At 42.1% G+C, this 25,678-nt stretch overlaps 6 protein-coding genes across 6 annotated transcripts; 5 read left to right on the top strand and 1 right to left on the bottom strand. All coding sequences in view use genetic code 12, as the record gives it.

Moving 5' to 3' along the window:
- Positions 1 to 306: 306 nt before the first annotated feature.
- Positions 307 to 3,534, top strand: PICST_66688 (hypothetical protein). The gene is made up of 3 exons (XM_001387123.1): positions 307 to 799; positions 878 to 1,119; positions 1,168 to 3,534. Exons 1-3 carry the CDS (start codon positions 404 to 406, stop codon positions 3,437 to 3,439), a joined length of 2,910 nt encoding a protein of 969 aa, XP_001387160.2. The 5' UTR covers positions 307 to 403; the 3' UTR covers positions 3,440 to 3,534.
- A 280-nt stretch (positions 3,535 to 3,814) lies between these two features.
- On the top strand, positions 3,815 to 4,630 carry REX4 (3'-5' exonuclease; the record flags this gene model as incomplete). Its single annotated transcript, XM_001387122.1, has 1 exon — positions 3,815 to 4,630. The coding sequence occupies one exon, from the start codon at positions 3,815 to 3,817 to the stop codon at positions 4,628 to 4,630; it is 816 nt and encodes a 271-aa protein (XP_001387159.2).
- A 184-nt stretch (positions 4,631 to 4,814) lies between these two features.
- Positions 4,815 to 12,937, bottom strand: IRA2 (Ras GTPase activating protein RasGAP/neurofibromin; the record flags this gene model as incomplete). Its single annotated transcript, XM_001386882.1, is given in 3 exon segments — positions 4,815 to 12,159; positions 12,309 to 12,409; positions 12,423 to 12,937. The coding sequence occupies 3 exon segments, from the start codon at positions 12,906 to 12,908 to the stop codon at positions 4,815 to 4,817; spliced, it is 7,932 nt and encodes a 2,643-aa protein (XP_001386919.2). The 5' UTR covers positions 12,909 to 12,937.
- A 2,684-nt stretch (positions 12,938 to 15,621) lies between these two features.
- On the top strand, positions 15,622 to 16,341 carry PICST_29149 (predicted protein; the record flags this gene model as incomplete). The annotated part of the gene is made up of 1 exon (XM_001387121.1): positions 15,622 to 16,341. One exon carries the CDS (start codon positions 15,622 to 15,624, stop codon positions 16,339 to 16,341), a length of 720 nt encoding a protein of 239 aa, XP_001387158.2.
- A 194-nt stretch (positions 16,342 to 16,535) lies between these two features.
- Positions 16,536 to 17,007, top strand: PICST_29148 (predicted protein; the record flags this gene model as incomplete). Its single annotated transcript, XM_001387120.1, has 2 exons — positions 16,536 to 16,597; positions 16,662 to 17,007. The coding sequence occupies 2 exons, from the start codon at positions 16,536 to 16,538 to the stop codon at positions 17,005 to 17,007; spliced, it is 408 nt and encodes a 135-aa protein (XP_001387157.2).
- A 1,490-nt stretch (positions 17,008 to 18,497) lies between these two features.
- On the top strand, positions 18,498 to 22,442 carry PICST_53535 (predicted protein; the record flags this gene model as incomplete). The annotated part of the gene is made up of 1 exon (XM_001387119.1): positions 18,498 to 22,442. A coding segment is annotated over one exon (3,945 nt), but the record flags the coding sequence as incomplete, so codon positions are not given.
- Positions 22,443 to 25,678: the final 3,236 nt, after the last annotated feature.

Genomic DNA, 25,678 nt, shown 5'->3' with positions numbered 1-25,678 from the left:
TATTCAATTCCGAGCAAACAGTAAACGGTATCCGTGTACGTGTTATTCGGAGCTGCTCTGCTCGGAAACCAACACAGTTCTACTTCCTGTATCTTACTTTTACATCAGATGACATCTGTGGGCTTCATATTCCTCAGTCTTTCTCCCAGCTGCCGCACTCCACATTGCATATCTGTATCTGTCTATATGCCAAACCACAATAGCAGTGAATAGTGTTTATTTCAACGGTTTCTCATATCAATTATTCGTGTTCAAGACTCTTGAATTTGATTTGCATCATCCAGGTATTTCGAATACCCACTTCCACACGGCTATCGTAACGTAGCTTCACGTACTTTGCGTTGTTCACTTTCTGCTATCCTCTTCACAATCTCAATCTTCCTTAGCACAATACTATGTTCCAATGGCTTTTCCGTACGAAACTGCCCATCTACTAGCACAGCTCCGTGCTTCGTACATTGCCCTATCGGACACAGATGACTTCGCGCGGCGAATAATTAGACCTATCGCCTACAAGTCTCCGGACGATCCCGAGTTCCCTCTTGCTAAGACCGTAGTGCCTGATTCCCCTCCGGTGACTTTCCATATAGCCAGACACGTCCAGAAATCGATCCACAACTCGACACACACAACACATAACCACAGCAAACACGTCAGACACAACAGAAGGAAAAGCAGACGCAACAACGAGTTGCAACAAATACGTCAGCTCCAGTTGGATAACATCAACGATGTCCAGACAGACGACAAGACCTCGCCCATTGACTTTGAAGTGGCTGCAGAACCTGATCCGACGCCAGTCAGCAAAGATTCAAATGTTGACAACTACGAAATTGAAGATGCAGGTGTAGAAGAGAAACCAGCTATTGCTACAGAGATGAAGAAGGAGTCATCAGGAACAGCTAGCTCCAGCCATGTGAACAACTTTGGACTCTTGTATTCTAAGACCATTCGAGGCAAAAAAGGCTCGAGCTCAGGCATTCTGAAGTTCTTCCATATAGACGGAGGAAACAACAGTAACAGCTCTCTGCAAGTAGGTGGTAGTGACTCCGATAGCGAAGATGACAGTTCGATCAACACTCAACCTCATACACAATCTCTAGAAATTGACAAAAACAAGTTAGAGAATATTCGCGAGGAGTTGAGTAATCCTCACGACGAGTTCAGCGAAGGCGGGGAAGTGACAGAAACAGAATCAATCGGCGAGAAAAGAAAGAACAAACGCAAGCATAGAGGAGATAACAGCGATGTGGTAACCATAGACTCTGACTTTGGGGTTCCAGTAGATGCTACAGGTCATGTAGTACGTAATTACAACGAAGATGACATCTCAGACGAGGATCTGGGTGATGAAGACTATAGCTATGATGACGACGAGGACGAGGACGAGGACGATGATGACGATGACGACGAAGATCATGAAGTGTTTAGTGAAGATGAAGGTGAAGACGACGATGACGATTCAACGGATTCGGCTTTCACAGACATTGAAACTGATTCTATCTTGGATTCGTCAATCTTGCTAGACTCCTTCGACGACGACACTTCCAACATGTACTCTTTTCCAAACCAAAATAGCAACGAATTCACATCCAAGAAGAACAGGAAGAAGAAGCGAGCACACTCTTTTGATACGCAAAGTTTGTCTAGAACCTCGAATTTCAAGAATGCGTCCACACCTTCAGGATCGAAATTGTTAGCTGGTGGGAAGTCATCAAGTTCTATGAACGCAAAAAAGCCCTCCTTAAGTTTCGAAAAAGTAGACCCGACTGCGGCCAATGGCACCAAAAAGTCTAACCTCAGTTCGATGATTCTGTTTCGGCACAGATCTACTGACGTCAACCCGCTTAACTATTATGCATTTGCCGACTATAGAGTTGTAGAGGACGCAGCGAAGAAGGCAACTCTAAGTGTTTTCTTACCTCCAAACAACAAACCAGTGATAAAGGACTTGAGCATTAACAACAACGTATCAATAGCTGACTGCATAGGTTATATATTGTTGAATCTTTGTAAGCTTCCAGAATTCAAGGATGACCTCAATGACCCAATGCTATTGAATCCAAATTACTGGAGATTAGAGCTTGTGGACGAAGACGGAGAAAACTATGGTTCGTTTGGTATTTTGGACAGATCCAGGTTGTTATCGTCTTATAACAATCCCAAGGAGTTGGCGTTATGCAAAGTAACTTCTGAACAGGAAATACAGAAGAACGAAAAGCAGACCCCATTGGCCATGGAATTCAGGAAAGGCTTGGATGAGTACAAAAAGAGAAGAGTAAGCATAGATGATATCATAGAAGATGATTCTGTACAAACTCCAGTAAAAATTGCTCCTGCCGAAGAAGAGAATAAGGTGGAACTAAAGATTGTCTTCCATTCCTTAAGCATGACACAGGTAAGTGATTACTCCATTTTCTATGCATCTCGCGGTGCAACAGTTGGGCTGGTACTCAGAAAGTTTTGTTCCCAACATGGCCTCATGTCATCCAAATACAAGTTCAGATTGCTACATGATTCATCCAAGACAAATGGAAATAATCCAAACTTTTCTTCATTCCAAACGAATTTGAACTCTTCTAGTTTGCATCCCAACAATCGAGTCTTGAAAGAAGTTGAAAGAGTTTCTGATTTAGAGAGCAATGTGATTGAACTAGTTCCGTCCGAAAATAAATTGAACATTATACAAGAATCGACCGAGAATCTGATGATGAGTACCATTACTCCTTCTGAATCAACGTTCACAATGCATATCACCCCAGATAAGAAACAATTGGAAGAAAAGATGCAAGCCATAACTCTCAATACGAACAATTCTACAACAGTCAGTAAGCCTACGTCAGAAGTCAGCAATAAAGTTCCTGATTCGTTGGCTACTAAGAAGAACAAGGTAAGCTCCAATAAGTACTTGGATGACATCATGACAGGCAAGAATCCACAACTACCTACCAATCTTAATACAGTTTATTTCAAGTGGAAGGTTTGGCGTAAGAAAACAACAATCCTCAACAAGATTGAAAAATCATTGATCATCGATGGTGATTATATCCATCTTACACCTTCGGATGATATAGTGTTTAAAGGCAATCCTAACGATATCCCTCTCTCAGCACAGAGTGCTGGACAATCACATCACCACCATCACCATTTGTATTATTACAATTACAACAATTACTATAAGGAGCTGATGATGAAAACCAGTTCGTTTCATATTACTCAGGTCATTAAGATGAAACAGTACAAAAACAGTAAGAATCCCAACCACTTCAAGATAGTGATCCAGAAACAATTAGATGCATCTACTACAAATACCAAAGACGCTACTATAAAAAAGAAATACGATCTAGAGGCAGAAAGCGTGGAACAATGCCAGGAAATTATAGACAAATTGAGATGGGTGCTTCAAGTTTACAATATGAGCAGCATTAATGCTTTGTAAATATTCAGGAATATTTTCGTAGTATTTGATGTGAATTTTGCAAGCATATTTCTCCATGTAACTGTTTTGAACTAAGTGAATATACGTCCTGTATGAATAATTTCTTCTTTCTTTAGTTCTAACATTTCTACTAGGTTATGTAGTTATCGAAGTGTGAACATCAGACCGATTATGTGAATATTACACGACTCTGGAGAGTTGTAACTAAATGTTACTGTTTCAGCAAGTGTAGGTGTAGTTTCTTAACTTTTGTTATCTCTATCAGATATGATTTAGACATTTTCACGTGACCAGATGAGCATCCCCATATATAATTTATTTTTGATAAAGAGAGAAGACCATCGCCTACCCTTTTCATAATTTAGTTCAATAACGATGTCCACCCTTTCTCTGAATTGGAAGAACCTTAGTTCAAAAATATCGAAGAGTCCTGTAACGAAGAAAAAAGCTACGAAACCAAAAACAAAATCTTCGTCTAATAAAAATGATTCGAAATTAATCAAGGCTGTTGAGAAATCCATAGCAGTCAATGCACCTAAAGCAAATTTATCACCTATAGAACTCACACTTTGGACTAAGGAAAACGAGATAAAAACTGATGATATTGTCAATAGTAATGATGAAGCTTCCAAAGTCTCTCTTATACCGCAGGGAAATGACCACCGAAAGAAAGAGCCGGGAAAGTATCTCAGTATGGATTGTGAATTTGTAGGAGTAGGACCAGAAGGAACAGAGTCTGCCCTTGCTAGAGTATCCATAGTGAATTTCTATGGCCATACAATCCTAGATGAGTTTGTAAAGCCTCGTGAAAAGGTCACCGATTGGAGAACTTGGGTTAGCGGTGTCTCTCCTAAACACATGAACGTAGCCATTACATTTGAAGAGGCACAGAAGAGAACGGCAGACTTATTGAAGAACAGAATCTTAGTGGGTCATGCCATCCACCACGATTTGGAAGCGTTGTTTCTTTCACATCCAAAATCGCTCATCCGTGACACATCCAGACACAAGCCTTTCCGTGCCATTGCTAGTGGTAAGACTCCTAGTTTAAAAAAGTTGACTCTGCATTTCTTGAAGTTGGAAATCCAAGGGGCAGCTCATTCTTCGGTTGAAGATGCTAGAGCAACTATGTTATTGTTCCGCTTGCATCGTAGAGAGTTCGAAATTCAGCAAAGAAAACTTCACAGATGAAGAAGTAAACGTCACTTGAAGAATTTTCTTCATGCTATTTGTATCCTAAAATAGCCTAATAATTTGCATCGCATAGTCTATATTGTAATCCTATATTTACTATTATCTAGTTTGTCATTATGTCATAAACCTCAAAACTTACTGAACCAACTTAAATCTATAGTTGCAAACCTGTACTTGCAGCTTAATCCTCCAATCTAGAACCTTCAACAAACAAACATGCGCTTCTGTAGAGCATCATTTGTAGCTTTCTCATGTCACTTCCTATGGCGACTTCGAAACCTTCTTCTGTGTCGATGTCATCGACCTTTCTCATTGTTTTGTCTTCTCCAATCACTGTGACCTTATTGTCTTCCAATACCTTTCTCACCTGTTTCTTGTACACTTCAACAGAGTAATTCGGAGCGGTATAAACAATGTTCATGATATTTGCAATAGTGTCAACAACATCCAATGATGTAGTGTTCAAGAAGTTCTCCTCTAATGTGGACTTCACAATGTGGTAGATCATGAATCCAATATCTGCCTTTTGTTGGAACAAATAGTCAAAAATATGCAAGAATTTTGTCTTGAATAAGTTATCCACGGACTTCGAATCGTAGAAGTATGCTGCGTGAATTAGCGTTATTCGTGGAGCGTCAGTATCCATCAAAAGGAAGTCTACCAATATGCTTGGAAGGCGTACATTCTCTGCCACAACAACGTAGTCTGTATCCAAACCAATTTCTTCCAAATATTCTTCAAATGCAGCGTCAGAAAGACTCAAGTAAATGAAAACCAAATACGCAATGGCGTTATTGTAAATGAAAAATCCTGAAATCGATGTTCTGTCTCTGTGCTTATATCTGACCTTGAAATACTTCTGCAAACAATGCACTGACGTATGTCTGAATTGCGACACCCTCAATCCCTGAGTCAAAGTGAAGAATATGTGAACACCAAAGTTTTCTCTTGTAATTTCATAATTGTGTGACTTTTCAAAGTCAGAAATGTATGGTTCCAAGTAGACCCTTTGCTGGAAAGCTTTCTCTACATAGTCACTTCCAATCTCAATGATCTTCACAACTGCTGTTACCAAGCATTGAATAGAAGGCTGATAGATAGCAGCACAATTCATCAATCCAAAACAGAATTGTGGCCATATAAGAACCGGTGGAAGGATCGAAGTGGCTGGCAAACCATCAAGTATACGTGCAGTTGCAATGGATATGCTTGTTGTGAAGTCCAAAGTACTTATGTCTCCATTGGCAATCAACTTCAAACTTCTGCATGCGGTGGAATCATTAATGCCAGACTTCGAAAGAATGCCAACAACCAAAATAGCTCTACTTTGGAAAGTTGACTCCTTCGAGAAAGCCACATCTATAGCATAAGAACACCAAGTGGCTCTCCACGTCGTTTTATCTTCTGCTGAACCTAAGGCACCGATAAAATCATTCAAGTAGTCACACAACACTTCAAAGTTAGATGCTCTATTATAAAGTTGACTGGCATCAGCACCAGAGTTGGAAATATCTCTGGTGACTCCAAAAAGCATTTTAGCCCTTTGACTGCTGAAATAGTCAATGGTTTCATCAACCACCTGCTGTTCATCGTCGCTTAGATCCGGCTTGTGTAAGAAAGATTGGATAATGTTGATCACTAACTTCTGCAAATCAGCACCAAAATCCAAGTACATATTGTCAATGAAAAGCGTACAAAAGAAGACGATATCAGGAAGATATAATCTTGCAAGAGCATATGAGTTGAAGAACAATGAAGCACAAATCTTCACCAATACTCTAATCTCAAATAGCTTACTCTTGGCCGCAATTGCTGAATCCTTCTTCTTTGCTTTTCCAACTGCGGTTATCAACCTTGAGACCACTTCTCCGCATACTTCGATAGAGGGACTGATAACCGCAATGATGAAAGACCAATCAGGTCCGTCGTTCTTGTTGTCAATAGCGAAAGCAACAACTTCGTCGACTAAGGTCGAAGCCAATCTAGGCTCTGAGAAGAGTTTCTTCCAAATATAGTCATTCAAGAATGCAATGTGTTCCTTATTCAAGAATGAAATTCTACAGAACTGTCTTACAAGTTCCGCAACTCTACCTGGGCCATTCTCCTCATTCTCAAGACAGATGTAGTCATAGACATTGTCGATCCAGGGAGAAATATAGATGATGGAACTTAACTTATTCTCTTCTGGCAACTTCTCGTAGTTGTCGAAAAACGCCTTGAAGAATCTATAGGACATTTCTGGAATACCCCTCGCCAAATGAGTGGATATAGATACAACAAACGATGTTGAATCTGCTGGAAAAGCAAGGCTTCTTGCATGTGAGCTTTTGATACGAAAATCTATATCAAAGTAAGTCGACAATGATCCGAATAATATAGATGCAGAAGATCTGACATCTTCATCGTTACAGAGTAATCCTTGGAAGACTATGTTGTACAAACGTCCAAACCAATGCATTTTATGTTCACCATGTTCCATGTCCTTGTCTACTTCGGCAAATGAAGCTTGCTTTGGTAAACGTGACGTAGTGAAATACAAGAATCGTAATATTTCCAGTCTCTCGTATGATCTCAATACAACTTGGTGCTCGTAGTTCAAGTAGATAGAGAATTCGTCATCATGATCTGTGGTTCTTGAAATTTCACATTTTGTGATATCGCTTAAACGATATACATCTACGGGAACAAAGCTATCTGTGACCGTTAATTCGCCTTTGAAGATAACCCTATCCTCCGAACAAATCTGAATCCATTTTCTACCAATTCTGATACTAATTGGTAGGAATTCCTTTGTGGCAACGTCATACAACTTTGCATGATTGAATGTCACCTTTGTGTCACGAGAGATGGCAAGTGTATCGGGATCTAAGCAAAGTTTGGTAATGATTTCAGGAGAATCCACTTGAGAGTAAGTATAGATTCTAGTACCGTATTCATATCCAATCATTCTCAACGTTTTCATAGATTTAGTAAGTCCTTCATAATTGCTTCTTGGAACATTGAAATAGTAAATCCTTGCACAGTTCTTGAACAATTGCTCAGGGGCGTACGTCTTCACCAAACTGACGTACAATGCACCTAATTCTGGAAGAAAAATGAACTCAGTAAAATCAAACACCATATAGAATTTATTCTCCCAAACTTGAGAAGCAGTCTCAAATAATTTATACACCAACAAATAGACGTCATTTTCAACGCTTTTGAGGTACTTGAAATTGACAGTCACAACAGGTGTACCATCACCAAAAATGGAAATGTGAATCACAGGGTAATCGGTCGGTCTATCTACCTGATTCATCGACATCTTCGTCATGAAATCATTGTACTGGTTATTTGCGCTGTTGTTTGGATCATAGTTCTTGAATGGAGAAGTGATCTGAAGTTGAACGGATGGCTTAGGATGACCGAGTTCCTTCACAATCTTATCAAATACTCTGAAGCTACTCACCTTGTGGTGTAAACTTCCATTAATCTTGCCTGTGAGATATTTCGTCTTAATGCTTGTGAAATACGTGTAAATAAACTTGCACAAATACTTCATTTCAGCAACTGGTTTAGTTTCAAGTGGCTGGAAGGGGTATCCGTTGACTTTTTGGGTTGCAACGTGCTTCAAGAATTCAAATATCTTCTTTTGCGCGTTATTCAATTCGTTGACTTCCGAACTTAAACCGGGCCATTTCAACAAACCCAATGAGCCATTTGCCGTATTTTGTAGCACTTTCACTAATTGCATCAATGTCCTTTTCACCTTTGGGTTTGTTACGTTTATACCAAAGAAAGCTTCTGGGCTGATAATGGCAGGACACAAAAATCTCAAGAAAACAAATGAACCCACTGCAATTAGAGCAGCATCTTCAAACTTCTTCTGAACGCATCTATAGACCTCAGCACAAATAAACTTGAACGAGTCTGGAAGTGATTCTGCTGACAGCACAATAGAATCCACCAACTTGTTGAAGTACTTCATGAAAACAACAGAGTCACCCTGGTCTACTTTTTCAACTTCAAAAATAACCTCATTATTTACAATATCTTCAATTACTGGTTTCAACGTATTTTCCAAGTAATCCAAGCCGTGGTCTCTAGCATAATTTGAAAGCAATCTCGTGAGCACTGAGTTTCTTCTAAAAATATCAGTCGATCTCGAAACGGTGTTCACTTCATCGTACAACAAAACTTTGAACAAATTATCCAATTTCTTCGTGTACGAGAAAATACCAAACAAAGACGACGCCAAAAGGTTATGTTCAGTTGAAGAAGCCACCTCAGCAATAGCTCCAAATATATCCTGTAAATCAGTAATTTGCAGAGTAAGAGATTCTGAAAAATCTTCCTTCACTTTTCTGTTTTTTCTAGACGCAAGCATATTTGAAAATACATTGAGGAAAATAGACCTAATCTTTTTGTTTTCATGGTAGCCCATAGGCAACACAAATTGCATTCCAATATCGGTATCATATTGTAGGATGTTAGATATACTCTTTAACACATGATCCGAAATTTGGTTTAACTTGTGTCTCGACTTTCCTGAAGTTATATTTGAAGCAGCATATTTCTGGATAATCTTGTAGAACAACGAAAAGTAGTTGCCAAAGGCAATATCTTTGTACTTCCTTATCTCGGAATCCTTGGTTCCATCAGGAACTTCCAAGACGATCTCTTCGACTTGCAATGAAAGACACTTAGAGCATTGAACAGCCAAGTCTATTTTGAGGTAGGCAATTTCTGAATCCTTACCTGACTTCACTGAAACATTTGAAGAAGTGTTTACAGAATCATCTCCATTCTCGTCCCCAAAAACAGATGATTCTAGCCATTCTGCAGATGCCTTCGCATAGAAATTCCTCAACTTGAAGGCTCCCTGGAGGCCGACATTGGATCTGTTTGTTTCTAGAACAATCCCAAGTTTGCAGAATCTCAATTTCAATCGCAATTGATCAGTCACGTTATCAAGCATCAGAATAAACTTTAAGAAGAATTCACAAATCGTAGGTAAGAATGATACCAACAAGAAGGCACCATCGTTTCTGATTGAAATCATGGTAGTTATGATGACTAAAGCTTGCTCTATGTATAAAACTGCCTCGTCGTTATACACCATCTTCTCCGAGTACTGGTTGGCAACATTCATCAACTTTGTGGATATCAAATGGTAGACATCCGAATGTGATTCGTTGGATAAAACATCTTTTACGACTACCCTTATGACCAAGTCCTGTGAAGTCAAAAGACTAATGCACTTGTCAAAAAACTCAGAAATGTACTTAGCCGACTTCTCCTTCTGGTCTGGATCATTAATGGAAAATTTTTCTGATAAGAAACATCCCGAGGTGGAAACTAAAAACCCAGTAAAATGTCTGAACACTAAGTTCTCATCGTTTAGGGATGTTTTGTTGTCCAACATCTCCAACCAGCGATTGTAGATAACAAGCCAGACCTGGTACAATGATTTGGTAGGCTTTGCATCTCTCAAGATGTTTCTAAAACGTTTATGCAAAGAGACAAACCCAGTAAAGACAAAATCGTCGTTAATGACTTGTTCAAATGTAGACAACAAGTTTTCGTCGATATCCTGTCCGTTGTTTTTATACAAATGAGCCTGCTTCTTAACTTCGTTGCAGTACCATTTCATGGTGACCTTAGCGATGTTGTAGAATTGGATATCGTGAGTACACAACGATAAGAGCAATATCTTCTCGATGGCATGGACGACACCACCTCCATACTCAAATACACTGCTCGTGTTTGGATCCAATATGATCTTGTTGCTGCATATTATAGGATTGAACGCCTCCCTACGTTGTAAGAACTTGTTGATGAACAAGAAGATAGACTTGAATTTAGGGTCAGTAAGTGATAACAGAACTCCTGCCTCACAAATTGACTGAATGATGTAGTTTGAAGTCGTATAGTTGGCAAATGTAGATAAAACAGTGTATTTCGCTACGAGTTCAGTGTCCTCGTCTACAAATCTCATGGACAAGGCGCAGGCAGCGTCGAACAATCTTGAATCTTCTTGTATAACACTTTTTGTTTTGAAAGCATATCGCAATGGTACCACAATCTCCTGACAGAACTGCACAATTGTGTGCAACAATTCATCTTGGTTTTGGCTCCCCAAACTTTCACTAGACATTAACGGGAAATCATTAAAGTACAAGTCTGGACAGGCAATGAATACATGGAATGCATCGGCGAGGATTTCCTCTATAGTACTTGCAACTCTGTAACGAGTGCGGCTCAAAGTAGTCGAAGACTGGGATGAAGAATCTTGTACGAATTGATTTGTTGAATGGGTATGCGTGTGAAGCTCTTCTTGAAGAGCTTCTGAATTGTTGAGATTGGAAGTTGTAGAGGGAGAAATCTCGTTGATGTAATGGTCCAAGATGGTTTTCTTACTGAACTGGATCTCGGCCGAGTTGCCAAAATGGCCGCTTTCTATGCTAATAATATCTGAAAATAGCGATGCTGCTGATGATTGTGACGACAGAACTTGTTGTTTTTCCAAATCGTACTGTCTCAAGAGTTTGATAGAACCAAATATCATAGATTTCAAGGGTAAAGCCATCTTCTGCATAATCTTCTCAAAGAGAGGTCTGGCATTTTCCAACTCAGACAAACCCTTTATGATCTTGATGATGATCTTGACCTCCTTGAGGTTTTCTCTGTAGCTGTTGTAGTTCTGGATAATAATGTTCAAGTACTGATCTGGCTTAAGCATAAGTGCAGCAATGTAGAAGTTAACTAGCAAGTAGTCGTATTTAAGGCCAAACTCTTCATCTTGGGCAAAATCGTTGAGATGATGCAGGCCGTACTTGATCAAATAAGTATGGGTCGTATCCAAATATTTGAGTGAAAATGCATACACTGGGTGATCCAACAACTTGTGGTGTTCAAGTCTGGCCGCTAGGTGGAACATGTTGATGAGCGAATCAAAGCTTTCCAAGTTGACCAAGTTGGAGGAGTCCTTCAAGATCGTCACGAGAAACTTGAGTCGTTTGTTGAATGCTATGCGGAGTTTGTTGAGCGGCTTTCCACAGTCTAGTTCTACGAAATCTTCTAGGCAGAGAATCACAAGCCAGGTCAATGTGAAAGGACCACAAGGTATGGCTGTCAAACTGTCTTCATAGATGGTGCTGCAGAAGTCGAACAAGTTTTTGACAAGTTGTTGCATCTCTGGACGGTCAAGTCTGATAATGTAGTCATAGTCCTGCGTCCGGGAAAAAGTCTGGTCCTTAATGGAGTACGCCAAAAAGAGAATGAAAGCCTGTTTCCAGGCGACCGATTTGATAAGAGGCACAGCTCTGGTGATGTCTTCGGCAATACGAGAACTGTTTTCGCGCGAGAAAAACATGAACTTGACCAAGGGAGCGTATTTCTGGAGTACGGGGAATGGTATGATTTCCTCCCGCACGGAGTACTTGAAGATTTTGTTGTAGATGTAGTCGTAGTACTCTTCGGGGTTTGCTGACGAGAGGAAGCGGAGAACGACCTCGATCTGGTTGTCGATATCTTCCGTGTAGATGCTAGGGATGTCCAGAATTACGGACAGATGGTCAGAAGCTGAGTATGGTATGCTGATATTAGCATTGGTACTAGTGTTGATACTGATGTTGGCATTTATATTACTAGTATTACTAGCACCAGTATTAGCATTGATATTAGAATTAGTGACGTTGTAGTTGCTGCTGGCCGGAGTATGAGATACAGTTGACGAAGATGTTGCTGGTAGTGGTGCCTTAGATGTTGAGTTTGAAGAGGGCGGCACTGGGTCATCTTCCTTCTTCACGAGAAGAAGCACCTTGCGCATCACGTTGGGCGACAACAACGAGATGAAGATATCGAGCAACGGTACCACTGCATCGGGGTCGATGGGGTTCGGTCTGTCGTAGTAGTAGAAGCGGGAGTAGTTCAGCACCAAGTCGGTGTGGTCGATGTTCATAAGTGTCTTTTCTCTTTTCCAATTGTTCTTGAGGATCTCCAGTAGTACTCTACAGAGGACAAGCGTAGAGCCCAACAGGCGTTCGTCTCTGTCTTGTACTCGGGTGCCATTAGCTTCGTCGTTGATAGCGGATAGGTTGCTTCCAAAGCACCGGAAGATGTACGATATGGCGTCGGCGCGTGCAGTGTGGATGTTGAGGAGTATCAGCTTCGTGACGATGAACTGTGGGTTCAACTCTACCTCTGCTACCGAGTGGCCGGTCCGGTTGGGCAACAACAGCTGGAGACGGCCCGTGAGAGTCTCGATGAACGCACAGTCGTGCGGTGTGTCCATGTTGGAGAGGGCTGGACGGGACAATAGATAGAGGGAAAGGGGTGGTGTGGTGAAGGGATGGTGCTTAGTGATGGAGCGATGGTGAAGAATCCGTAGAGGAAAAGAAGCAGGGAGAGGTTTTTAGTGACAATAGCAGAGGTTAGTGGATTTGCGAGAGTGCGAAAAACGGTTGTCGCTGGCTCTGGGCAGGACAGCTAGGGAGAGTTAGGGAGAGAGTGTGCGCGTAGGGAGAGGTGGGGGAGCTTAGCGAGTATAGTGCAGTCGGTAGTGCGAGAAATATTATTGACTACATAGAATAGAGCTGGCAGAACTGGTGTGCTAGTTGTTGTGTGTGAAAAATGAGCGTACAAAAAGTAGCCTACGGAAGCCAGTGACAATACCGAGTATATAGAAGAAGCTCTACGGCGACGAAGAGTGGATGGAAAGAGATTTTAGGATGGGAGCCACTGATTGGATACTGCAACAGTATGCATCAGCAAATAATACCCTCACAATGTGGAGACCCACCAACAATACACTTCCCTAAAAGCCCAAGTCCTTGGGCTTCTTCATGAATTGTGGAGATCCGTCCGGACAGTTTGACACATGGAGGGGTACAGCAGACAGCACGAATCTGGCTACAATCGAGGAGTGTGTGTGGAGCGGGAACAATAGCGACAGACCCAGCGAGGCCAGGCAGATGGGACCCAGCGAGAGCATGCACAATACTGCTACAGTAGAACAACCAACAATGCCCTGGGCCAATCGCCGTTGCGACACCCAAACGGTTTCCCACCACGGTCTTAGGAGGCTGTCCTATCAACTCGCGGCACCCCACCACCGTCTATTGGTCTGTCTCATTGTTAGCTAATTGTAATTGTGAGAAACAAGAATTCCATGTCACACCATTATCATTCCGTATCTGTGTTCGAAAGGTTGCGCGGTGCTCTCGCTGCACCGCCGTGATTGGTGCTTATCTATTTAACTCCGTTCTGCGTCGTACATCTCAGACCTGCCGGTACATCTGCTACTGCTACAGTGCCACGGAAGTGCCGTGGGCTCTCTGTTTGTCCGTCGTCTTTCATCAAAAGCTAGCGGACTACCGCGGGGACGGTGTCTGTCCACTTGCTCAGGTGATGTCGGTGCCTTGCTTAATGCCCCGTTAGTCTGTAGCAGCCCTACCTCCTCTGTGGCCGGCATCCTCAGGTCCCGGTAAAAAGCAATGCTCGCCACTACATTTGTAGACACTCCCGGTACCGTTTCATTGTGCCAGCCTAACACAATCGCCTTTAGCCTGACCGTTTACCATCACCACAGAAACAGGTTACGAGCCAACGTCCCGGCGCCGTCTAGCTGGCCTGCCACGTTCAGAGCAGACCAAATCAGTAGAATGGAAGGTGTACTCCGATAACGCGTTTCTCCTCTGCACGTTAGATAGTCACAAGCCAGAAGCTTATCTCTCTATCTCAGTGAGATCATCTCCACTATTCGCTTCCCCAGCTTTCACCGTTGTGAACTTTGGGTGGCCGACTGCATTAAATCCACCTCAGGCCACAGATACGCCGCCACGATAACAGTCCAATTCCACAAGGAGACGAATGTTTGCCCAGATTCCGTCACTAGTCTGAACACTTTCTGTCGCAGATGGCGCCCGTCCCCTCCAGGCTGCTACGGTTTTGTAGCTATCGCTGTTGGTGACTTCACCAATAGGGGCATTTCTCAGTTGCATAATTTCAGTCAAGAACGGGGAATCAGCAGGCTGAGACGTTTCAGAATATGTGGAATTGGCTACATCACTGGCACAATGAATAGGAGTAATCAAGTCATGCCAATCCTCGTTAGCCCCTCGCACCAATTTGGCGCTGTTCCCCTGCTCACTACAGCATGAATATGTGAGATATTGTTCCGCACTAAATTATTGGCAGGGGCTTCTCTGCTCGGCAGCTCTAATTCACCGTGTCTATTTCACTCTAGCCTATTTCATAGTCTCCCAGCAACGTCTATAATCTATTAGTCTCTACTCTCCCTCAAGCTCTTGCGTCCGCAGCTGACAAACTCTGGAGGCTTCTTCCCGTGTTCTTATCGTGTCCACTATCCCTATCTCTGCCCAGAGTCTCAGTCTCTCGCCGGAATATTATTTCTGCGGCCTACGCGATTTCTTATCTACTGTCATGGCTAAATTTTGTTTCTTTTATCCCGCACGAAAAATATCTCCTTAGCCAACCAAGGCTATTATCTAGTCATATTATTGCAGAGTTAGCAACGGTTTTGGATCCGGCTCCCCTCGACCGCCCTCCTTCCACCTGCACTGAGCGGACCTCCGTACTCTCTTTGTCTGAGATCGGCACCGTTTCCACTCTCTACCGAGAGATCCTTGCGCTTTTAGTGACGATCTCCGCCGAACAATGAGCATCTGAAATTCACATTATGTCGCTATTTTTTCTCGCTATTTTCGTTTTAACGTTCAACGTTCCATATTTTCTCTACACTTATGCGATTACGTAGTTATTTGAAGCTATTTTCACACGGGAACCACAGCAATAGTGTGGCCTTCTCGGAAGCGTTTCCATATCTCTCCTCTCTATCTCTTGCTCTCCTTTCTCTGTGCTCTCATTCAGTCTTGGCATTCGTGTTTTTCCTCACTTCGCGCATATTTTCTTATTTTGCCCAATAGCTGCGAAATTACCATCTGGCTTCAGCGCTTCTACTCTCTGTTACTTTCCCTTATCACACAATGGCCAAGATAAGCTATGATATCGACCAATTATTGCGCCTACGCAATTCCACTATATTCAGATCTCGCAATTTGAGGAGCCTCTGGGGAGATTATTGCCCGGAACTGGAATATAGAACACCGTTTGGGCGCCAAATCTACCATAACCAAACTACAAATAGAAAACAGAGCCAATTACCAAAGAGACAACCAGAGAAGAACTTTCCGACGAACGACCTCAATGTAGTACCACTTGTCGCGGCCAATTGCGCCGTATACCCGCAACCAATCTTAGTATTGCCAGTTTTAGCACTAGATTGGCTTCCTCGTGGCTCCAAATTAATTCCTCTTGAGCCTACTATTCTTGTTCCAAACGGATTTGAACATCTGAGAAGCGGCAGAAGCCACAGGGTATTACAACCAACTCCGCCGGCAAATTTTGATAATACTAGGTCCACTCCAAGTCACATTTCTAACTCCCCTAGCCACTACAGAAGGGTCTCCCTAGCCAACGAATTGAACAAGGAAAATCTCCCACTAATCACAAACACAAATCGATTTGTCTACAACCCTACAAAACCCAACAAGAACAATCCTTATTCTGCTACAGGGTTCTATCCCGAAGGTAGTGCTCAAAATTCGAAACCTACACCAACTGGCTTTACCAACGAATGTGACGAACAAAGTCTGTCCACACAGGAATCATCCTGTGAAGTGCAGATCGAACTACCAGTCCAGTGACTGAACAACAGCCTTCTACACGTTCTAGCGAATTGTTTGTTGAAGCAAATTTTGGTTATCGCTATTGATATCTGAGTAGGTGCAAAATTTGGCATCCACACTAAAATGGCCGCAGACAGTTTAGTATGGCGAGATGAGTTAACCACCATGATTTCATAGATCGACTCTTTTCTCCAGACACCAAGTAGCCTACCATGACAAAACCCCAGCAGTACGTTGTACGAGATGGTCAATGGCATTACTTGAGTCTTGAAGTGTACGTGAAGGAGTGAATAATATAGAATGAAAACACAGTTAAACTGAGATACTAACCATGGTAGCACTCCAGATCCACAGGTTTATCAGAATGACATACTAGCAGCTGAATACGAACAAGTAGAGATCGATAGTATAACATGGAAATCAGTGATTCTTTCCTGTTTGAGCAAAGCATATGGACTCATTGGAGAAGGGTCACACTTCGATATCCTTCTGAACAAGAATAAAAGTCTGGTGGTGAGAATCCACGTCCTTGACCAGGAGAAGTTCATCAATAGTCTACTTGCCAACACATTCAAGTTGAACAAGTTCTACGGAGAAAGTATCACTGGTGGAGACGTGAATTGCTACATCAGAGTGGTCAAACATTCGGACTACCTTGGCGTCGTTGCCGATGAGTTATCATAGTAGTCATGGATGGGTGAAAATTGTGAAAAATTTCGACTAAGTAGGCAACTCATGAGCCGCATACGAAACTCACTGTCTACGACTACAATTCCACTGAAAAGATACCTACAGAATAAACATAGCTCAACAGAACGGTGGTTATTGGAGTATACACTCGTCTTATTCCTGAATACACTCAGTCGCTTAAGAACACCAGCCTGTTTTGCATAATGCCCCACCCGAGCCTCCTCCCTACATAGTTCCAGAAAAAGGGGCCGAGCAAGCAACTACACAGCCAGACAGCCAGACAAGATATCTCAACTACATAGAGATGCCATAGAGATGCAAATTCTGTAGTATAATTTAACACCAGAATAATGTAACGTATAACGATCGCCTTTCCCGTAACCAGAGCAATCAAGGCATACTCTATATATAGAGATGTAGGTTATTATAGAAAGTCACGTGCATTATCCCCAAGGATTCAGTAATTTAGTGAAATATTCACGGTGAAGACCCGCACCTTCTTGCCGTGGCCAGGATAATAAGCGATTGCTGTAGTTGCAAACGAAAAGTACGAGGTTTTTTTGTTTCTTCTTCCTGCTAGACTCTACAGATTCTTTTGGATTCTTCATCTTTTAGTTTTATCTTCATTTTGTTATACTTTTGTATCAATTCAGCTTTATTTGAAGCTTCGATCGCTACCATTCGCTTATCATAGCTATACCAGTCAATCTATTACTTGTACTACTGGATTCAGCATGATTGATCTCCACCACAAGCCGTGGAAAGTGATGGTCGTTGCCCTCCTAGCCTTGTTGGCTATGGTGATCGGGGCAGACACCCAATTCGAACCAAAAGTGACTTCCAGACACGAAAAATCTGTGGCTAGGAGTATCAAATTCTTTGACGACTCTTCCAATATCCTAGTCTTACGAAACGAAGCTCTTCTGATTTCGTTTGATGATGGGGTCAATTTCCAAGACGTTCAAGAATCCAAAGGTGACAACATCATGCAAACAGAATTCGATCCGTTTTTCCCAGAGAGAGCCTTTGCCTTTACCAGAACTAGCTCTATGTACTTCACTGTTAATAAGGGCAAAGACTGGACCAAAGTCAAGCTTGAACATTCGTCTGGCTATGAAATTTCTTCATATCCCAATATTCACTACAATGCGAAAAACATAAATGTGCTTTTGATTAGTTTCCGTGAGTGTGAGGTAAAGGCTGGCAATTGTAGAGAGAAGTTCTTCTATACTGAAGATGGGCTCAAGTCGTTGAAGCCGCTTCCAATTGAAGCCAATATCTGTAAATTTGTTCATGCCTCTAAGGAAATCGACGTGGGCTCTGATAATGCCCTTTTATGTTCTGTCAACACATTGAACTCATTTGGCCATATTGTAGAATCCAAGTTGTTGAAGTCTGACGACTTCTTCAAGAATGCCAAGGAACTCCACAGTCACTTTACTAAAACTGGCTCTATCATCGCCATAGCCGTAGAACTGAATTTCATTGTGGTTGTAATTCAAAACGATAAGTTCAGTGTGTTCTCCAAGGTGTCTTTGTTGACATCCAAGGACGCAGAGAATTTCCACTTGTCGGATTTGAAAGTAGACTTTGCCTACGGCATTATGCAATTTCTCGACTCGTCTCCCCTGTCCATGTTCTTAGCCGTAATGAAGGCAGAGAATCATAGATTCCTGGCTGCTACGTTGTACGCATCTGATTCTCGTGGTGCAGGCTTTGAGAAGGTCTTGGAGGATGTCCAAGACGGAGCAGTCAAGAAAGTGCAAACTGTGGATGGAGCTTGGTTGGCCAATGTCTTAAGCGAAGCCAGTAGTGACGATGCTGAAGACGATCTTGTAGACATCATCATCAGTGGTGGCTCCAAGCGAATCATCCAGTCCAAGTTCACCTTCAACGATGGTAAAGACTGGGACTTATTGAAGGTTAATGAAGACGATTGTAAGATCTCTGATGGTTGTTCGTTGCATTTGTTGACTCCTGCTGAAAGAGATGGAGAAGGCAAATTTGTAACTGGCCCAACCCCAGCAATTCTTTTGGCAGTAGGAAGCAAGGGTAAGTCTTTGGCCAAGCACATGAACAAAATGCAGACCTGGATCTCGAGAGATGGTGGTGCAACTTGGAAAAAGGCAATTGACGAACCCTGTGTTTTCATATTTGGAGATCAGGGTAACGTTATCTTGGCGATTCCCTATGCTGAAAAGGGTGGAAAGAGTACCAGCAAATACTATTACACTTTGGATCAGGGTAGTAGTTGGGTTGAAGGGCACCTTGAGTTTCCCATCTATCCACTTACTTTAACCACTACGACAGATGGAACGTCGACCAAGTTCATTGCTTCTGGTCTCTACGACGAAACTCCTGACAACCAGCATGATGTAGACTTCTCAGAAGTTTTCTACACGTTTGACTTCTCTGCTGCCTTTGGTGGTAATCAGTGTGCAGACAGCGACTTTGAAGAAGTTTATGCCAGAGTCACCGATGACAACAATCCTGTCTGCGTCTATGGCCACAAGGAGAAGTTCAAGAGAAGAAAGCAGGACGCAAAGTGTTTTGTAAACAAACTCTTTGAAGACGTAAAGGTCTACGATGATCCCTGTGAGTGTGGTGAACGTGACTTTGAATGTAGCAGAGGTTTCATGATTTCTCAAAAAGGTAATACCTGTATTCCCAACCCCAGAGCTATTAGACACATTTGTCGTCAAGAAGGCAAAAAGGAGTTATCACTTCCTGACAAGGCTCTAATTGACGGAGACAAGTGTCTGATGAACAAGAAATCAACGAAAGATTTTGTATCAGATGTGAAACTCAAGTGTAGCGACTACCTTAATGGCAATGGTGATGGTGGGAACACCAAACCAGGAGGAGACAGTAAGGACGAAGTTGTGACCACCTTCCTCGAGTTTGAAGGTGAGATGAAACTGTACAGCTACGTTGAGTATGCTGATGAGGAAAATAAATATAAGAGTGAGAACATTGTGTTGAGAACCAGTGACAAGCGTGTCTATGTTTCCAATAACGGTGGAGTCAGTTTCAACAAGGTTCCTATTGCAGACAATATCATTGCTTACTACGTAGGATATGTTCAGGGGCAGGTTGTCTTGGTGACAGATACCGATATAATATATTTATCTGATGATGGAGGAAGCACTTTCAAAAAGACTGCTGTTCCAAACAAGGCTGTTTTGCACTCTCGAGCCATTAGTTTCCATAAGACAAACAAAAACATGTTTATATGGTATGGATCCGATAATTGCGATGTTGATTCTCCTGATTGCGACTATTTCTCATATATTACCAAAGATGGAGGTAGTACTTTCAACCAGCTTAAGGATAAGGTTGTCCAGTGTGACTTCATTAGTCCTTTCCTTGAGAGCAAAGAGCATAGTGGAGATGATTTGGTGTTCTGTTCTGTTTTGGACAGATCTTCTGGAAAATTGTCTTTACAAGGTTCTGATGACTACTTTCAAAGCTCTTTGACATTATTTGATCATATTGTTGGCTATGCCATTACAGGTAACTTCGTAGTTGTAGCCACTGTTACTGTCAAAGACGGAAAGAGTGAGTTAGAAGCTAAAGTAACTATAGACGGATCACAATTTGCAGCTGCTGACTTCCCATCTGATTTCCACGTGGATTCCAAACAGGCGTACACTATTCTCGATTCACAGTCAAAGGCCATCTTTATGCATGTGACCACCAACTCTAGAGAGAACGAGGAGTACGGTTCCATCTTGAAGTCGAACTCCAATGGTACATCTTATGTTTTGTCAATTGAGAAAGTCAACAGAAATCGTGTTGGTTATGTTGACTACGACAGAATTGACGGTCTAGAGGGTGTAATCATTGCCAATGTCGTCGGAGCTGAAAAGGACACCAACAAGAAATTAAAGACTATGATTACTCACAACGATGGTGGAGAATGGTCTTTGTTGACTCCTCCAGTTACCAATTCGCTAGGTAATAAATATCCATGTACCAACCAACCGTTGGACAGGTGTTCGTTACACTTGCATGGCTTCACCGAGCGTCCAGATTATAGAGACACCTTCTCGTCTTCTTCTGCTACAGGTTTATTGATTGGTGTAGGAAGTGTAGGTGCTTCTTTGGATTCGTATGAACAATCATCTACCTTCATGTCTAACGATGGAGGCATCACGTGGAAAGAGATCCAACAAGGAGTCTTTATGTGGGAGTATGGTGACAGAGGTACTATTATAGTATTGGTCGATGCAAAGGAAACCGATACATTATTGTATTCGTTAGATGACGGAGAGACATGGGTGAAGTACAAATTCGCTGAGAAGCCTGTAATCATTGACGACTTGGCTACTGTTCCTTCTGATACGTCCAGAAAGTTCCTCATATTTGCGCGTGCCAGCGGGGATACGAAATCGACCATTGCATATTCTATAGACTTTACCAATGCTCACCGTAGACAATGTCAATTGGATTTAGACAACCCAGCGAACGACGATTTTGACTACTGGTCTCCGAGACATCCATTGTTGCCCAACGATTGCTTGTTTGGTCATGAATCCAAGTACTTGAGACGTGCCAAGGGCCACAACGACTGCTTCATTGGCAGTGCACCATTAACTCAAGGATTCAAGGTTACTAGAAATTGTTCCTGTACCAGAAGGGATTTCGAATGTGACTACAACTTCTATAGGGACACGGACAACACCTGTAAGTTGGTTAAGGGATTGTCTCCTACGGATAGAAAGAACGATTATTGTAAGAAAGAAAACGCATTTGAGTATTTCGAACCTACAGGCTATAGAAAGATTCCGTTGTCTACATGTATTGGTGGGAAGGAGTTCGATACCTGGGATTCTCGTCCATGCCCTGGGAAGGAAAAAGAGTACAATATCCATTATGGCAAGGAAATCAGCAGTGGAAAATTCTTGTTGTTAGTGCTTGTACCGTTGTTTGTTTTCTGTTTCGCTACTTGGTTTGTCTACGACAGAGGCATTCGTAGAAATGGTGGATTCAAGCGTTTTGGCCAAATCAGATTGGATCTTGACGATGACGAGTTCCATCCTATCGAAGATAACCAAGTTGATGTCGTTGTTAATAGGATTGTCAGAGGTGGAATCTACACTGTTGCTGGATTGTATGCTGTATTCAAGACCCTTCGTACTGTTGATAGAATGTTGTTGGATAGGGTAGCGTCGGTGGTTTTCCGCAGATCGCCAGGAAGAAGAAACTACGTTCAAGTACCCGATATTGACGAAGAAGACGAACTCTTTGGCGACTTCCAAGACGATTACGAAGAAGAAATTGAAGAAGGTGCCAACATTGCTCAAGACTTCAGAGACAATGAGGACGATATTGCAGGGTTAGAGAACGAAGAAACACCGCAAGACGTTGATGGAAGACTATTCAACATCGACGAACACTCGGACGAAGAACCACTTGTTCAACAATAGGTTTGTAGTAGAGAATTGTCATGCTCATAGAATTGGCAGGAATAAAAATATTAGAATAATAGAACTAAAATTCGTAGAGCTTTTGGAGACTTTCCGAAGGACGAGTTTAACTTTGCTTTCGGTAAAGTATGGCAAAAAAGTAAAATGAAAGGAATTGACACGGACAGGAATTGAACCTGCAACCCTTCGATCTGGAGTCGAAAGCTCTACCATTGAGCCACCGCATCACCCTTAAAGGATGGCATGCTAAATATGATACAGGAGCAGTGTATATCACGTGCTCTTTTTGAAATGGCCGATTCGTCAAAAAAAAAAAAAAGGCCGATCCACCGCTTGGTTTGGGTCCCCGTAAGTCCCCCAGCAATCCGCGAGGTGAGCAGAGTCGTTTGTCGACTCGTGAACTCTCCAATCGCGCTGCTGGCGACGCAGGAAGCACACCTATTATGACAAAATCCCTTATTGAAGCTTTTGACAATGAAAATTTTTCGTCGAGTGAAAATGTCGCGCGTGATGCGGAATCCGACGACACCGACATCGACCCCACCCTTGACTCTGTCGCAGATAAACAGGTTTATGGCCTGCAGAACGCAGAATCATCGCAGCAAGAATGGCTGCAAAATCTCTCCGATGAAGAAAATTCTTCTTCTACTCCCACCTATGCCCAAATGGCTGCTCAGTTCTCTAAGAGGACTTCATCGCAACCCATCTCCAAAAAATCTTTTGCTCTTGAATTCCAAAGACTCGAACAGTTTCCCGAATTTCTTAAACTCCAATTTCACTCTCTCCGCATGGAACAAACCGTCGGAGACACGATTTCATGTCGTATTCCTGATTACTCTCCTCAACACAGTGAAGCTTTTGCCGAAAACATCCAAAGCAAAGTGTGTGACGAAGTCTCCCTCTTTGCTGACCAACATGAAGATCTTGAAGCCCAGATGCAAGTCTCGCAAGAAGACTACATGATCGACAATTCCCCTGAAGAAATCGCCCAACTCAATAAAGATGATCGGGACCATCTTGCAACTCTCGACCATCATCTTGATCTTCTTTGTTATTGCTATTCCTTCGAAATTTCTGACAATGGTCTCATCCGTTTTCCAATTCCATTGTGTACTCTCGATGAATCAGCTGGAACAAAATTGAAACGAGAATTAATCAACCTCGTAGAGGACCTTGAATTTCAGCATCCCATCACTAAACAACCTTTCAAGCTAACTTTCAGACCCCCTACCTCGAAAAAATATATCTTAGGCAGTTTTAAACTCCCTAAGCTATACAGTAGAGGTGCAAACTCGTATATGGACTACTTTCTTAAGGGTGTTGGAAAACGCATTGCCTCAGATGCACCCACAAACAAACAAGTGAAACGTCATAATACACAAATATATGGTAATGTTATTTATCATTACCTAATTGAACTTGAAGGACTGATAGCTCCTCCTTCCACTATCAGGAAACCAGTTCTTGAGGATATGTCTTTTCAAATTCAAAGTGATTGCATTCATTGTACTTACTGCCACTCCCTTGACCATACCCGAAGAAAATGTACTGTTGCCCAACAATGCCGTCTCTGCGGACTGAGACAACATGCAACTTCAAGATGTAAGGTCCCAACGACTCCAATTCATTATCAAGTGACACGTGAAGAAGCCCAGAAATTCATCAGAAATCCTTCCATCACTGTCAACTCCACCTCAGGCACTCCAGGCTCCTCAGGCCCTTCACGTTCAAGTAACATTACGGTTACAAAGCAGCCGAAATCCATCCTCAAACACACCAATCCAGTGACGGTTGACGAGGACGGTTTTCTCCCTGCTTCAGAAGCCAACAGGACCACTAGAAAACAATCACACAATCGACATGCTCTGTCCAGACCTCCTTCCCCAACGAGTTCTATTTCCAGACAGCGAGATGAATCTCCTAACCGAGACCCACCTCTGCCTTCTCCTAACACTAGAAAGCGAGCTAGCTCTACTACAACTCGTTCTTTGTCACAGGATGCACATGCTTCCAAGCATACGAACACAGGAAGGGAATCCACTAGCTATATGAGTTCAACTGAAGTGGACTCACAAGCTATGCTTCCTTCCTCCTCCCTTTTTGGCTCATTGTCTGACAATGAGCCAAACCGTCTGCCACAATGATTATTCATTGTTGGCAGCGGATAGGGAGGTCACCTGGAACCTCCTTACACACCTTAGAGTGTACTTCAATTCCAGTTTTCATTTTCATTTTTATCACTAATTTATTTTCAATTCCTTCTTTACTATTATCTGAAAATCACTATTCAATCAAAAAACAAAGAAAACCTTTATTCAAAAAATCATAAATCAAAAAAAAAAATATAATGACAAAAAAGAAAAATCAAACAATTGCCCATAGTGCAAATACTTTAAAAATTTGCACCCAAAACATTGAACATAAGGGTCATTTTCAATACGCTTGCGACCGTATTTTTCATATTTTCAATCGTATTAAATTCCTTGACATTTTACTTATTCAAGAACTACGTCTCGCATCAGAAGAAGCTCTCACTCATTTCCGCTTCCACCTCTCTGGAAGGGGTCTTCAATTGATAATTCCATACTACGGCTGCTTAAGTGCAATTGTTATTCAAAAATCGATTCTCAACAAGAAAATTACTATTCTTAGCAACAATTCCATTTCCATTGGCTCAGATACTGATAGTAGAACATGTGATGTCGACTTCATGATTGAAGGACACTCCTCACCCTATACACTTATAAATATGTATCTTGAACCTGGCCAAGCTGGCCCTCAAACCCAAATGATCACAAAAATCAAGAATTATATACGTTCTCATCATAATTTCACCCAGCTCCTTGTCGGGGGAGATTTCAACCATGTTCTTAACCCTGATTTGGACGCTTTCAAACCCCACTCATCCTGGCTTAGAGAGGTACAAATTCGTGTTGCGTTCACTGAATTCTCTAGTGTTTTCAGCTTACTTGATTGCTTCAGACATTTACATCCAAATGAAATACGTTTCACAAATAATGTCAGGAATGGACTATCCCCAAGGCGTTTAGATCGCATCCATATTAACTCACACTTACTACCAAATCTTTTATCATGTGACATCCAAACCATCATCAACAACTCAACTCATGATTCAGTCAGTCTTACGCTTCTTCTTTCTACTCACCCTCAAATCGTTTTCGGAACATCCCGTAAGAATTTTCCTGCTTACATTCTTTCCGATCCTTTCGTACTTG

This window comes from Scheffersomyces stipitis, chromosome 1, assembly GCF_000209165.1.
Source record: "Scheffersomyces stipitis CBS 6054 chromosome 1, whole genome shotgun sequence".
NCBI lineage: Eukaryota > Fungi > Ascomycota > Pichiomycetes > Serinales > Debaryomycetaceae > Scheffersomyces > Scheffersomyces stipitis.
The sequence above is the reverse complement of the archived record's forward strand: the minus strand, read 5'-3'. Positions and strand labels throughout refer to the sequence as shown.